At 43.3% G+C, this 14,283-nt stretch overlaps 1 protein-coding gene and 1 long non-coding RNA gene across 19 annotated transcripts in view; one reads left to right on the top strand and one right to left on the bottom strand.

Annotated features, from left to right (window-relative positions):
- The window catches only part of LOC125720529 (adhesion G protein-coupled receptor L3-like), a 165,128-nt gene that overhangs the window by 72,394 nt on the left and 78,451 nt on the right, over nt 1–14,283 (bottom strand). For 11 of the 16 annotated variants that reach the window (XM_048996038.1, XM_048996043.1, XM_048996045.1 and 8 more), the window contains 2 exons: nt 10,938–11,047; nt 2,225–2,239 (listed from right to left, as the gene is read on the bottom strand). In XM_048996038.1, the coding sequence (XP_048851995.1) occupies nt 2,225–2,239; nt 10,938–11,047 (125 nt within the window). The remainder of the gene's footprint in view (nt 1–2,224; nt 2,240–10,937; nt 11,048–14,283) is intronic. The other 5 variants (XM_048996042.1, XM_048996050.1, XM_048996053.1 and 2 more) reach the window with 1 other exon arrangement.
- On the top strand, nt 1,200–7,308 carry LOC125720532 (uncharacterized). Of its 3 annotated transcripts, none has more exons than XR_007385491.1 (3): nt 1,200–1,408; nt 5,891–5,984; nt 6,373–7,308. It is a non-coding gene; the product is annotated as an uncharacterized LOC125720532 (long non-coding RNA). The 3 variants fall into 3 exon arrangements; XR_007385492.1 differs by having other exon boundaries at nt 5,548–5,984; nt 6,725–7,308; XR_007385493.1 differs by having other exon boundaries at nt 5,548–5,984.

Below are 14,283 nucleotides of genomic sequence, written 5' to 3'. Positions count from 1 at the left end.
TGAACAACTTGATATACAGTATGGGATATTCTTAGACAGTGACATGTTACTAATCGTTTCGGTTGCAATTTCTGAATTTATTTTCCCCTTTCCGGAATAACGCGCTTTTCATTTCTGTCACGGCTGATGGTGACACCCACTTGTGAAGCTCAACACGGCTGATTTATGCACGGGCACATAGTGAGTTTTATCATACTTTGAACCCGCACAGCCTTTTCGGCTCACACAGAGGTGACTGATTGCTGATTATGGAAAACAAAGGCCCTACCAGACCATAATAAGTCCTCTTTCCATTTAATGGCTGCTACATTATCTGAAAAAAAAGTATCGTGTTACAAAATATATCCATCACAAACCAAACCAATTAGCTCCCGTTGGTTTATGTCTCCTCCCATCATCCAGCGGCCTTTACCGTACATGTTGAGAAATTATTCCCTTGCCTGAGACTTAAAACAATTCCTGTTTTTTTTTTCTTTTTTTTTTTTTTTTGGGGGGGGGGTGTAAATAAATTATGGATTTAAATTTGAAAGGCATCACTATATAATACCTCACACTGAATGACATCAGTCTATCAAGTGGATTGCGTTCAAGACATGCTTCATTAACGGTATTACTAGAAGCATACCAACATCATTCTTATGTGTTAAAGGGGGCGGAGTCAAAATAAAAATCCACACAGACACACTCAGCATGGCAGCAAATGACATAGTGTGAAAATGAAGGCTTGATATCATGACATCACGCCCATAACACACGGAGCGTGTCTCCTGGGTTGGATGTGAATGATGGGGGAAAGTGGACATGCTTGGTTTGGAGGACATGCAAGATGGTTTCCAGGCAATCGCACTGTAGCCTTCACTTCCAGGTACGGAGATTGAAAAGTTGGCCAGAGTTTATTCGCTCCTGGGGACAAAGGTATTTTTAATGCTCAATAATACAACAAAAAAAAGCCAAAGAAATAATTAATTTTCTGAAAGGCCACTGGCAGGTGATTGTTTATGATAAATAGATAAGTAAACAGATAGATAGATAGATAGATAGATAGATAGATAGATAGATAGATAGATAGATAGATAGATAGACAGACAGACAGACAGACAGACAGACTAAAATGATATTTTATGCAGTTGGCGATTTGGTGAAGTTATCCGGGATCTCGCTCCTGGGTTTAACACAAGAGACTTTAACCTGTAAGTTCAGAAAGCATAGGCATGCTCCATTAATACAGCACTTCTGTAAATCTATAAAGACAGAGTGAAACTGCAAAGCCACACAGACGGGGGCTCTGCGGACACGCATGGAGTGGCTCCAGACGGACGAGTCACAATTACGGAAAACCAGGATCGAGACATCGCTGCAACGTGAGAGCCGAGCCCACGTCGCACTGTCAAGCGGCAAAATTAGCGTGGTCAGTAGCACTGGGCGCATGTTATGCGGCGGGATGGTGATGGGATATGGGATCGGGACGCGGCAGCACGAAAGCGCAACCCCCTAAGTGCATTAGCGGCTCTCAGTGCGTGTGATAAGCACTTGTCAATACCGCATAGAAGGCAGGGGGCTCTCTCGCTATCCGCCCTCAGCCGGGATTGTCTGGAGGTTACGACCATCTCGGAGATCATTACTGTCTGGGCTGTATGGCTCCCGGAGCACAATTACAGAGACGGCGGCTTTTCGGGCTGCGCGATTGATTATTTAGGACAGCGCGCTAAGCGTTTTCATTAAATAAGTAAGTAAGTAAATTTAAAAAACAAACACACACGTACACACAGACATACACACGATACCTCGCCTGGGACGCTTAAATGTAGACAAAGAGTCAGGTGATTAAAACATGAGCGATGAGTTCAAGGCAAATCCGGAGATCTGACCTCAGAATGAAGTGTATAGCTGTATATAGGATTTTCTTCTGTTCTTGAACGTTCCGCTACCATTCAATTAAGCCAACGCGGCCAGAAAATATTATCAGCGTGACTGCCATGGTGAGACAGCCGGCCATAGCCGAGAATAATTAACTGTGAACCTCAACAGTGCAAATAGGAAGAAAAAAACACTGAACCACAAGGAGTGACAGAGCTAATTGGAATTCCATACTATGTGTCATAAAACATTTAATGTCTGAATCATATATATAAATATATATATATATATATATATATATATATATATATATATATATATATATATATATGCGGAGGAGCGTATAATTGGAAAGGCATTGAATTACCTTTTTGTTCCACTTCTATGTTAGGCATTGGGGAGACAAGAGGAAGAGAGAGAAGAAAGAATAGATTAATGATGCAACAACGGTACCCTTTCGGGTCAAAATAATATGTATCATATTTTACCTACAACCTTGAGAAAACGGTCAGACGATCCTTTGGAGCAATAGATGATGTAATTACATAAACTGTGGAGAAAACTGTGATAAAACACGAGGAATAAATAACGATGAGATAATGAAAGGCTGTTTATATGTGATTCCCGACCTGCTCCGTGAAGCAACACTGTAAATCAAGTGGATGCAACGTCCAGACCAGGAGCTTAGCTGGAATTTAAGGGACAGTAATGACAACAGGGAAGCGCAGCCGCACTTCCACCCGAGGCTAGTGGTGAGCTGGAGGTAACTGCGATGCAATTCCGAGTTCCATTCCGAGCATGTCTGCTAGAAGAAGGAATTTCCATTGCATGTGGTGTCTTTCACGTCCTCAAACGCACACCTTTCTGCAGCGCGCTAACCGTATAACAATCATTGCATACAACACATTGTTTTTTTTTTTTGCGAGCCAAAACAAAATAAATTAATTGGCTTTTCCCCCCATGATTCAAAAGACCCAGCTGACAAACCGTCATCAATCTCTCAGGAACGTCATGCATAAAATGCAATATTCTTCACTAAGTACAAACGACATGAATCTCATTTAATGGAGGTGTGTGTGTGTGTGTGTGGGGGGGGGATTATGTATATAGTACATTGTTGGGACCAAATGTCCCCACAATGTCATAGAAACCTGTAACTTTTTATCTTGCAGGGACTATTTTTTCGGACTCTACATCGAGAAACTTAAGTTTATAAAAATCAGTGACCGCGATCAAAAAAGCAAGAAGGCCAAAAGTGTCATATTTTGTTTTGTTACTTAGGTTTAACGTTAGGGCTGGGTGGGGGTTAAGGTCGTAATGTTGGGATTAGAGTTTTCCCCATAGAAATCAATGGAGAGTCCCCACAAAGATATAATTACAATCCTCTCTGTGTGTCTGTGTGTGTGTTTGTAAATATCCAAGATAGCCCTGGTACAGTAAATTAGATTTAGCACCCCTCATTGAATATCTTCATTCTTTAAACTCTGTGTTTAGGATTTATTCAACACCACTTCTCTATCCATCTTAAGAAAATATGTATAACGACGTAAGAAGTTACAAATCGACCTCTGATGACCTTTGCGGCATGAGGCATGTGGACAAAGAATCAGCCCATGCAAATCGAAATTTTAAACAGTTACACGTATGACCAGATCTATATCCACCTTTTTTAAAGTCAAAACACAGCATATGACAGTTCTGTTTTCTTAGAACGGCATAGATGTATTTTGTGGAGAGATGCAGTGCGCGTTTGCCGATATCAATCTCTGTATGCTTGCATAGCCTGCACCACACATGTCTGCGTGTGAAAGGAGTTGGGCCGAACTGTCGGGTGAAAAAAAACGTTTAATTTGAGCGATGATGTTTTGTGAAAACACTGGAGTCCGGGCTGTGACCCGTCAAAGGAGCCCCACTGACCAGCAGTCCTTGTACGTTTACACACCACATACCAGCGTCAAAAACACCTAATAATCCAGCGTAATTTTCACATTCTTCATAATAAATTTGGACCTTTGCCCATTCTGATTACAGATGACTGAACATGAAGTTCTGACCTGAGGTTCTCCAAACATCTGTATTCTGCGTAGCTGTTTGAGGAGAAATACAAGACACGTTCTACACACACACATTCCCTGGGAAAATGAAACGGGCTGATTAATCCTTTTGCGGGGGGGGTGTCATGGGGAAACATCAGGACAGATATTGTTTTTCTTAAATAATCCATTTCATTCCATGGCGATTAATGGGCTCGTAATTATTTTATCTTCCTTTGGAAAGGACCCAAGCTGCGTCGTCGAGTAACCTGACGCATATTACGTCACTTACTAGGCTTCGTAAGGCGGCCAGAAATAAATTACAGCGATCAGGAGGCTGAACTTTCGATAATCTCCCTCGTTGCTATACCGGCTGCAGCCAGAGATTTCAGATTGGAGCGATTTATCACTTCCAACGGGACCTTTCATGATGGCAGAGAGGCATTAACTACTGTTTGGAGAGACATTCATTGAAGCTTCCCCTCCTTAACATCCCTAAATTGGACCTCAGTGATCATATAAAATATACCGTAATGGAACAATAGGGGCGGGGTGAATCCAGGCAGGGGACTTGTCACTCATAAAAGGGAGTCACAGACATTCCGTTCCGTCTCCCTTCCTCTGTACGTGATTCACATCGACATAATAATGCAACAATCTATAGGCAAATCTGCAAATATAATGGGTGACGGTGTCTAAACGGTTTTACTCCTTGTCTTTCTGGCACGCTGCAATAAGCTACAATTGCCTGCCGTTCTAACCTAATTTTTAATATTTTTCTCAATCAAGTCAGTCACCCAACAGCTGGGGTCAGATTTGCATTCCCCAGTCAGTCAGAAGTGATTTCTGTCCCTCCAGCTAACATAACCGGGGGTGGGCCGGGGGGGGGGGGGGGGGGGGGGTGCAGGTCATAAGACAGGAGACACCCAGGAAGATTTGCCAGTGAATCACAGGGCGCGGCACACATGATTACGGACAATTTAAAGGCACAATGGAAGGAAACAGGAGTTCATGGAGTATCGGTGTAAGGATCCAATGCTAACTACTGACACCTTCACACCTTATTATTTTTTATTAGCAGATGCTTAGCAGACACTTTTCAGACACAAAAGCATCTACACAGCTGTTCTGTTAGCCAATCGCCTTCCCCAAAGTGGTCACTCCCACAGCCAGCGAGTTTCCAGTCACATGACCAGCCCCGCCTCTTCCCATTGGTGCGGTCCTGCGCGCGACCGCATCTGCCCGGCGACCGCGGTGATGTCATCGCCGGAGCGCATTATCTAATCACGGCTAATTGGGGGACATATTTATCTGAATCTGTGAGGAAATTGTGAATAGATTTCCTATCCTAAATTAATTACTTAATTACCCAAATCAGAAGGTTTAATAGCATAAGCCCAGGGGTATGAGGGGTTATAACTGCAATTTCTGTCAATGGAGCGATTGCTAACGCTCAGAGGCACTGATTATTCAGGGAAGGGACCGAGTGAGAGGTGCACCGGTTTGGACTGCGGCCAGCGGAACACGAGGGACATCAGGACACCGGCCAAATGAGCTAAAATAGATAAATAAGGCCCATTTCATGCAAGATGGCCAGCGGAGCCACGAAGCATTAATAATGTAGCTGCATTCTCTAATTGCACCTTAATATCCACAGGCATCGCCTTACAGATAAATATGGACGCTGCCGGACGCCACGATGTCAGCGTGTCAAGCAAACCGACTAGATCCGATACGTATCGCCGTACCTAAATGTGCTGGAAGTCGGCTGAAGTACAAAGCGGACCCAGCTATCAAACGTGGCACTCGCCCTGCCGGCCCCCGGAGGGTGGGCTCCCCCTTTGAGTCTGGTCCCTCCCAATGTTTCTTCCTTCTAGGGAGCTTTTCCACTTGCCACTGTCGCCTACGGCTTACTCACTGCGGGTGCTGTAAAGCGCTTAGAGACGATGTAATGTTGTGATAACGCGCCATACAAAAATACATTTGTTTGTTGTTTGTAGCACTTCAGCTTAAGACAAACAAGGGCGGCTGCAAACGCGACAAAAAAAAAACCGAACAACAGCTGACCTTCTGCATTCCTCACAGACCCTCCTGGTACGTATTTCGGCGCATTATTCAGCATTGTCATATCACCAAAATCGTAATTTAAGCTTCATTTCTTAAACTAGAAGTGCTTGGTATACGCCAAATGATAACTACTGAAGTGTCTGAGATGCTTTACCAATTTGGGATCAGGTAACTAGGGGCGGGCTAATTTATTTCAGGATCAGTAGGGCGACACTCAGATGCCGCTGATTTTACCAACCGCTACGTTTTCCCCAAGTGGGGCGGGGCCCTGACGTTTAATGAGGCCCTAGCCTATAGCCTAAGGTAGCCTGTGCTTTAATCTACCTCTCTAACTAACAAACGGGCTCAGGTCATCCTCCTCTGTTGGTACATCCTGCACCAGCAGGTCCCAAACCTCTGTCCCCATCACTTTCAGATCCTTCTGTGGCAGAAACAAGTTGATTAGTCAACCGATCTTAAAGTCAATACAAAGTGGAAGCAGGAGGGCTTAAGGTGAAAAAATTAGGTTCATCCATCCATCCATCCATCCATCTATAAAATGTATCCAGTACAGCATCACGGAGACCCTGGACCCAGGAATCAGAAAGGCACGATCAGGATGGCAATCCATTGCAGGGCAGACAGTGATACTCTGGGAAACTTAGAGACATTGTTACACCCTGAAACACTCACAGCCAGGATGAAGAATGTAGTGATCAAGCAGGGAATCCTTGAGGAGAGCTTTGGGAACCACTGACCTAAACTGAAATGTCAGTTTTTATTCACAGCAATGAAGGTTTCTGTGGATCAATGCAGAGGCAATGAAACATCACGACAGCAACCTACACCAAGCCATAATGATTCTACATGATCGACTGAGCATTTGTTTTCCTTTCCCACTGCGAGAGTCACAGGCAGCCCTCTACAATTCCCAGTGAGCATTTTCGCCGTCATATACGGTATTCTTTACAGTTCTGTAGCACCGAGGGTTCATGGGAAAATGAGTATGGAAAATGGAAGGTAGGAGTCATGCCTTGAACTACAGGAGCCACATTAGTTACCAGAAGGAATGAAGATGCTGGATGTTTTTACTGACATCAGAAAACTACATTTTACTTCAGGAAGTCGTGACACAGATAATATCAGTAACATCCTGGGCTGCTGTTCAATACACTGACATTGTGCAGAGATCAACAAAATTGAATTAATGTAATTTTTGAGCGAACTTCCATTTCAAACCGGAAGAAATGCTGCATATCTGTACTGCCGTTTGCCTGCACCAAACATTTATGGGTTTTGAGGCAAAAGGGTTTGTGAAAATGTAACAATATACTGTATAAATAATTAAATGCAATGACTGAGTCCTTATTTAGTCCGGTAGTCTGGTGTTTTTCTTCACCAAGCAACATTTTATAACACAAGCCATCGATTTTCAACTTAGAAATACAAAATAATGAATACAGAGAGACACAACTTATAAAGACACTTCACAGATGCAAAATCTATCTCCAAAAGTCTATTTGACACCTTGTAGGACTGAATGTCACAGAACGATCTGATAAGATAGCCATGATTTCTGCTGGAGGAAATCTTCAGACTTAGCTGCCAGCCAATAGCCGTTTGGCGTCCGTCACGTCCTCCTCCATCCTCTTATTCTCCGAATGTGTCCATGGCTACGGTCCATATTAATTCGAACGACAGAATATTTAATAAATGTGTCCTTAAAGGTAATTTACAGTGCCATAATTGAATGTCTAATCAGTTCGGCACATCTATCTGTTTCTGTGGAGATAACTGGCATACATACATAGGGAGGTTAGGAGGACAGATGAATCACATTGAATTAGCAGTTACGTTAGTCACCATCTGCCGTGCCGTACCTACCGGGGCATCACTGCCAGTGGTGTGCTGATATTCCGGGCGCACTCAGGGAATGCACACTAAGGGGCTACCACCATCCCATCCTTAGGCATCACTGGACCAGAAGCCTGTTCTAAGGGGCTATTCCAGTCAGCAGAGAGCACTAGGCAACTTCAGGAAGCCCTGACATGCCCTGGTCCCTCGTCTTCATGCACCTCCTGTTCCTGTCTTTCCTAAATCATTCTGGGGTGCCAGACGGCACATTATTACCAGATAAATTTTGATACTCATAAATATCGCAGTAAAGACATCCATCCATCCATCCATCCACCCATCCATCCTCTCCTGGCATGATTTTTATCCTGGTATTGTTTTTTAGAGGTGGGGGGCGAGGGCTGGAGCCTATCATAGGCACTGCAACATTCTAGCATAATAATAAATAATAATAATAATGATAATAATAATAATAATAATATGTTGACCGTCTAGGATCCCATTCATATCGCAGCCTTGCTCCTTATACTGTGCCCTGTACAGCCAGAGGACAGATAGAAATAAAGTGTGACATTATTATTATTAGTTTTTCTTAATAAATTATGAAGGAAATCGGAAATGTACGGGATTACAACTGCATGCATTGCTATGCACGCAACTGTAAGCGTCCTACCATATAATTAGATGAATACGATGCACATTAAGGGGATCTTATTTCAGGCTATGAGAGAGTAGCCAACGCACTGCCAGCGCACTGCATCTTCACTGCAGACTCCGGCAGCCTGGCTACCGTGGAGACCTGGCTTTGGTGATTAAAAGAAAAGCAGTTCGTTTTTTTTCTGGGGCTGCGTGTTACTGACCAGAATCCTAATGAAGGTCCGGGTGAGAAGCACAGGCAGGCTGTCAGTGGGACGCTGCGATATCCTCAGGCTGGCCTGCTCGGCCTCCTCCACCTGAAGCTAAGCTCGCGTGTGACACGGAATGTCAGCAGGATTCTGAACGAGACGTTCTTCACTTCCAGAGATCATAAATACCGTAAAGGCTGATAATATACCTATCCGGCTGAATTTTCTATTCATAAACCCTCAGATTTGCTGGCAGACAGTATGAATTGTTTTATTAGGCTGCATATTTTGATTAGGCATTACATATTACATATTTAATATTACATTTATTAGCCTTTTTATTAAGTCATTTGTCCCAGTTGACTAATTGTATCAAATACAAATTAGTTCCATTCAACTTTCGCTCCTCATGGACGAAAAAAAAAAAAGCCTGTAACTACGTCTTAATTCTGTCTACCACAAATCCTTTATATATTTAAAGACCAAAGCGATTCTTTTTATAGTCATAATCATATTTCGCTATTAGTATTAACTAAATACTAAATGTGTCTCCTTATTACTTTGTAGCAGGTTCTCCTGGTTGAGGAGGGAAAGCAAGTCAGTCGTTTTACCATTTCACATGCGGGAAATGAACAAGAGTGCAAATGAGCAAACAAACATGAGAGGCATTAGAAAATGACGTCATTCCCAAGAACCACACAGTCATTTACAGAGCAAACATTTCTATCCAAAACACTTTTTTTTTGAGAAAGCGTGGTCAAACAGTCCCCTGGATCGCTTGGTGGTTAAGGGCTTTGCTGAAGACCCCAATGGTGAACATCACTTTGCAGGTCCGGCCATTTGATCCGACAACCATCTGATCACGAGCGCGGCGCCCCAACCCACTGAGTCACACGGCAGCCCTCCCTTCTACACCTTCACGTCGTGTACATTCTTGCAGTGGGCTGCTTATCCGGCAGAATGCTCTAGGATGCCTTCACTGACGTCTGCATCGCGCCCATGCTGAGCGAGACCAAATGCACCATTTCACATACACAATAATGCACTTGGCAACCAAAGCTGAGTCTGAACTAAGCTACAGGAAGTCCGTGTCCTCCTGCTGGATCAGGGTTGTGCTGTATCTCTCAGCACAATATGGTATATATGAGGCATCGTGCAACAGAGTTACGATTTCATGTAGTGCCTGCTATAAAATCAGCTAAATGAAGAGTGCCGGGATACGAAACGCAAACAAACAAGTCCGGCATGATAAAAACATATCCTGCTCCGGCCAATAACTGTCAAATAAACTGCGAGGCTTTAAATCAGCTCCAGCTCTGACCCTAGAGGGCTCCATTTTCTCTTTTTTTCCGGAAGCCGTTTTTTCCGGAAAGTGGGAGGGCGAGGTTCCGTTCATTCCGTCCGCGGACGATCTGCCTGGGCCTGCCTTCTGCCAAGCTTTCTGGCCACGATGCACAAATGCACATATATGGCTAGCTTCTACTGCAGGCGTGGACGGTCTTATGCAGAAAGGGCCGGTATGTATGCGGGTTTTTGCTGCAACTCCCTAATTGAATTACTAATTAGAGGACTGATTGGCTGAAGAGTCCTCACACCTGGGTTTGAACAGCTGCCCTACAGGTTATCCCGAAAGCCTGCACACACACCAGCCCTTTGCGGATAAGACTGCCCCCCTACACTCATTTTCTGCCTTTCTTCCAGCTTTCCTGCACCTTCTATAAGACCTAATTTGCTCATAAAATGTCCAAAATTCCACTGCCATTCCATGTCTTTTGTGATAACAGTCAATAACCAGATCCGGCCGGAATCAGCTACCCTCGTTCACGGTTTTCGGAGCAGTGTGACACTGCGGGTATGAGAGCACCATTCGGCTCGGTATGTCAGACCATGTTGCCTTGGCTTCGTGACTGTATATTTATGTTCTTTTATTAAAGTCATATGATGGAGGCGCAGTGCAAAATTGCAGGCATTCCGACAGAATTCTGTACAAACAAACCGAGTGTCCAATTCCTTAGTTCCGTTTCTCACACAAACACATGTTGAGCAGACAAAATAAAAGGCCTTGAATCCAAAGAAAATATGCATATCTGTATGCGTGGCAAGAACAGTAATAAAAATGTGGACATTTTCTGCATATTTAATATGATGCACTATAAAATTATGAAAATTATTTGATCCGTATGTTGTACGCTCAATTTACAGCATTTAAGGTACCAAACAGAAGCTGAAACCAAAGAGCATATTTTTTCAGCAGCCGCTTTAGCTATCAACGTATAACGGAAATAGAGAAAACGATACGTACTGTAAGGGACGCATTCGTACTGGACCTCCAGGTACTTGTATGTTCCAGGGCAAGGATCCGGAAACACGTCAGGTCCAGCGACTACGGCGCACTGCGTCCGGTTATTGCATCTGAAATCAAGGGGAAAAGCAACAAGGTTATTTACGAGCGGGCAGAAGTCAGATGCGGAATAGACAAAAGAAAACAGGAAGAATAGCATCCATCATCCATCTCCGACCTGCGTATCCCGGTCAGAGTCGAGCGGAAAACAGCTACGTTTGAAGGAGAGTTATTTCCATTATGAGTAGCAATGGCTTGCAAAGTAGTGAAGATATGATTTGTACCTCCCTTTGCTTTCTACATGCATTTGGTGCATGGTCTGCTCATGCCAATGGTATGTGTGTGTGTGTGTGTGTGTTGTGTGTGTGTGTGTGTGTGTGTGTGTGTGTGCATCCTGTCCTGGGCATACCACAGCTATATCTCCTATTCGGTTTGGAACAGGTCACTCCTTACCACCCTGACAAGAAAAAGTTGGAGTTTACATTGACTAACTTCTATAAGAACCTTTACCCCACCTTTTATTATTTAAAAAATTTGTCAAGCATGTCCCCACTAAATACTGTAATAAGAGAACAAGAGGCAGACTAAATTCTGCTACTATCTTGCATTTCCTGAGACACACGAATTTGCTTATTGTCAGGATGTCAAGTGATACTGAATACAATGAGGCTGTCAAAGCACCAGCCTTTAATAAAGCAATTCCATCCTTTGATACATTAATACAATCACAAGGCAGGTTAAACACTATGCTGGCAATAAAGGAGTTTTGTTCTACGTAGCTTATTAAGAACTGCGTACACGCGTCAGGATAAATTAGACAAAGTGCATTTGCGATTTTTATAGTCCCAAAAGACAAGCCTGATTAATTAACAATTATCATTAGAGTTTAAACAAGACAGTTACTAATTTTCTAAAAACCAGGTCATTTTCAGAAAAGTTAAAATATATGTGCTAAAAAGTTTTCTAGTGGTTGGCCGATAATAGCCCATTTTATTTCAGCATTTCTCCATCGCCCTAAAAAGACAGGCATCAGGGAGATTACGCTTGACTACGGGCCACTTAGTGTAGCTATTGAAAGAGGCAGAGCTGAACTTTAAAATGTTTCTTCTATGTACGGGTGTCGTGTTTTTTTTTCTTTAAACTCCAATGTTAACGTTAAACAGGTGCCTCCATCAAATGTCAGATTATTCTAATGTTAATATTCATCTGTTTCCTTTGAAGCATTTATGCTTAGCGGTTTTTTTTCCCTCCCAGTGTCATTCTGCCTTCCACACTCCCCCTCCTGCCCCTGTCCCCTGTCAGATAAAGAACAGCGAACGTCAGATGTGACACAATGAGCAAGACATCTGTAAGCACAAAATGCAATCGCAAAAAAAAATGAAAAAGGAGAGGCGCAGGGTCCGGACGGGTAGCGGGTTTTGCAGACAGCAGATCCGCCTGTTAATGAGAGAGAGATTTATCTGGCCAGCTATCTGTGCCATGCGCTAATTACTGCGCCCGCTGCTCCCTGCGTGTGCATTTCACAGAAGGGCCATCCTGCATGAACCTCCGCGGCCTAGCGCCTCACTCAGCGGGAGATATCGATAGCCTGCGCTGTATTTAACTAAACACGCATTCCGGTGAGGAATCCGATCGCTCGTGGGCACAGAGTCACGGAAGCGAGGTCTCCCCCCTCCGATTTCAGCCGTCTCTCGCGTGCTGATGGCAGACCCGCGCCCCAAGACGTTAGACAAACACCGGCTGATCGGCAGAAGGGCTGGGATCTTGATACTTCTCCAGGGGCTGCATTTCGTCCCCGTACGGAAGGGAAGGGATTTCAGTCTCTGTCAGTTTTAACCGCAATTCAGGAAGCCCATCTTTTTGGTGGTCTTAAAATGTGCATGCAGACAAAAACAAATAGATAAACAAACAAATAGATAAATAAAAACAATAGATGCAGGAACCAATAAAGAAATAAACAAACTGATAAAAAATGAACCAACAAACAAACAAATAAATAAATAAACAAATAAACAACACAGTCCCTACACAGTCCCCGTCTTAAATTGCCGCTGAACATCACTGTGACTGTGTGACAGCTTTCGGTTTGAAAGCTTTCCCAAGGCAAAAGAGAATCGCTAGCTTCCCTGAGCTCTTCAGTCTGACATCTAAACACAAAGACCCGATTTCTCAGGACTAGATGGAGTCCAGAATTTACGTTTGTTTAAGAATCCAACCACGACTATTTAGGTTAAATTAAGATGACAGACATAATTATATGACTGCCCAAAGGGTAAAAAGAAACAAGCAAATAAGTTTAGCAATGTTATTTTTTTCGGAACGTGATTATATGAATTTACCAGCAGACGCAGCCCAAAACCACTGCAAACAAAGGGAAAATTTATAAAACTAATAATTAGTCTGTCAATAATCACAGCGGCGCAAGTAAAAACAATGATACATAGTATAGCGGAGCAAGTCAACAATAGATATGCAGTGTTTGCTTATACAGCAAACCTATATCTCCATAAGTTCCATATCTGCTCCCTCTGTACAGATACAAATAGGGTCGTTTTCCCATTAAAATTGACTAATTTGCATGCTTAAAATGGGATGAGAAGCCATGGCCGTGCATAAAGGGAGACAGCCTTTATAAAACATACTCCATCGGAACGTCGTAGGACGTGGCGCGATTCCAGAGCACTGCAGTCAATTAGAGGCATAAACATGCACGTTTCCTAGTATGGTATGTTTGGAAATAATGGGGCACTTTGTGCGCTGATGAATGTAGGCAGTATTCTGCTCATTGGCTCCTCTGGGTTGCGCTGACTGATTAAACAAATGTGCTTGGAAGAAATTACAGGGGAAGGAAGACATAGCGGTCCGGTGTCTGGGCTTTGAAGAACATCAAAGAGCATCCATGGTACAGACAGCATGGTAAGGATGAGTTATTCCACAGAAAGACACAAGTCACTGGGAAATTTTAAAAAAAATAATAATCTACTCAAATCACAGCTTAAACAAGGCAATGTTTAAGAATAACCTCCTAACCGTATCAAGGCATTTTGAAACAGATGCTGACCAGCAAAAGGCTCTCTGTGCCTTGGGAGATGCTAACAGAGTAAAGATCCCTGCTACACGAACAAGAAAGGTTTTCATTTTAATTCTCTACGTCCTCTTTGCCTAATTCCTCAGTTCACACCCTCATATCTCCAATAACATCCCCCTTATTGTCCCTGTAATTAATAAACATGCTTTAAAACGCTGCTACTTTCACTGCAATGTGTGTGTATGTGTACTGTGTATATGTACACACACACACACACAC

This window comes from Brienomyrus brachyistius, chromosome 25, assembly GCF_023856365.1.
Source record: "Brienomyrus brachyistius isolate T26 chromosome 25, BBRACH_0.4, whole genome shotgun sequence".
Taxonomy (NCBI): Eukaryota; Metazoa; Chordata; class Actinopteri; order Osteoglossiformes; family Mormyridae; genus Brienomyrus; species Brienomyrus brachyistius.
The sequence above is the reverse complement of the archived record's forward strand: the minus strand, read 5'-3'. Positions and strand labels throughout refer to the sequence as shown.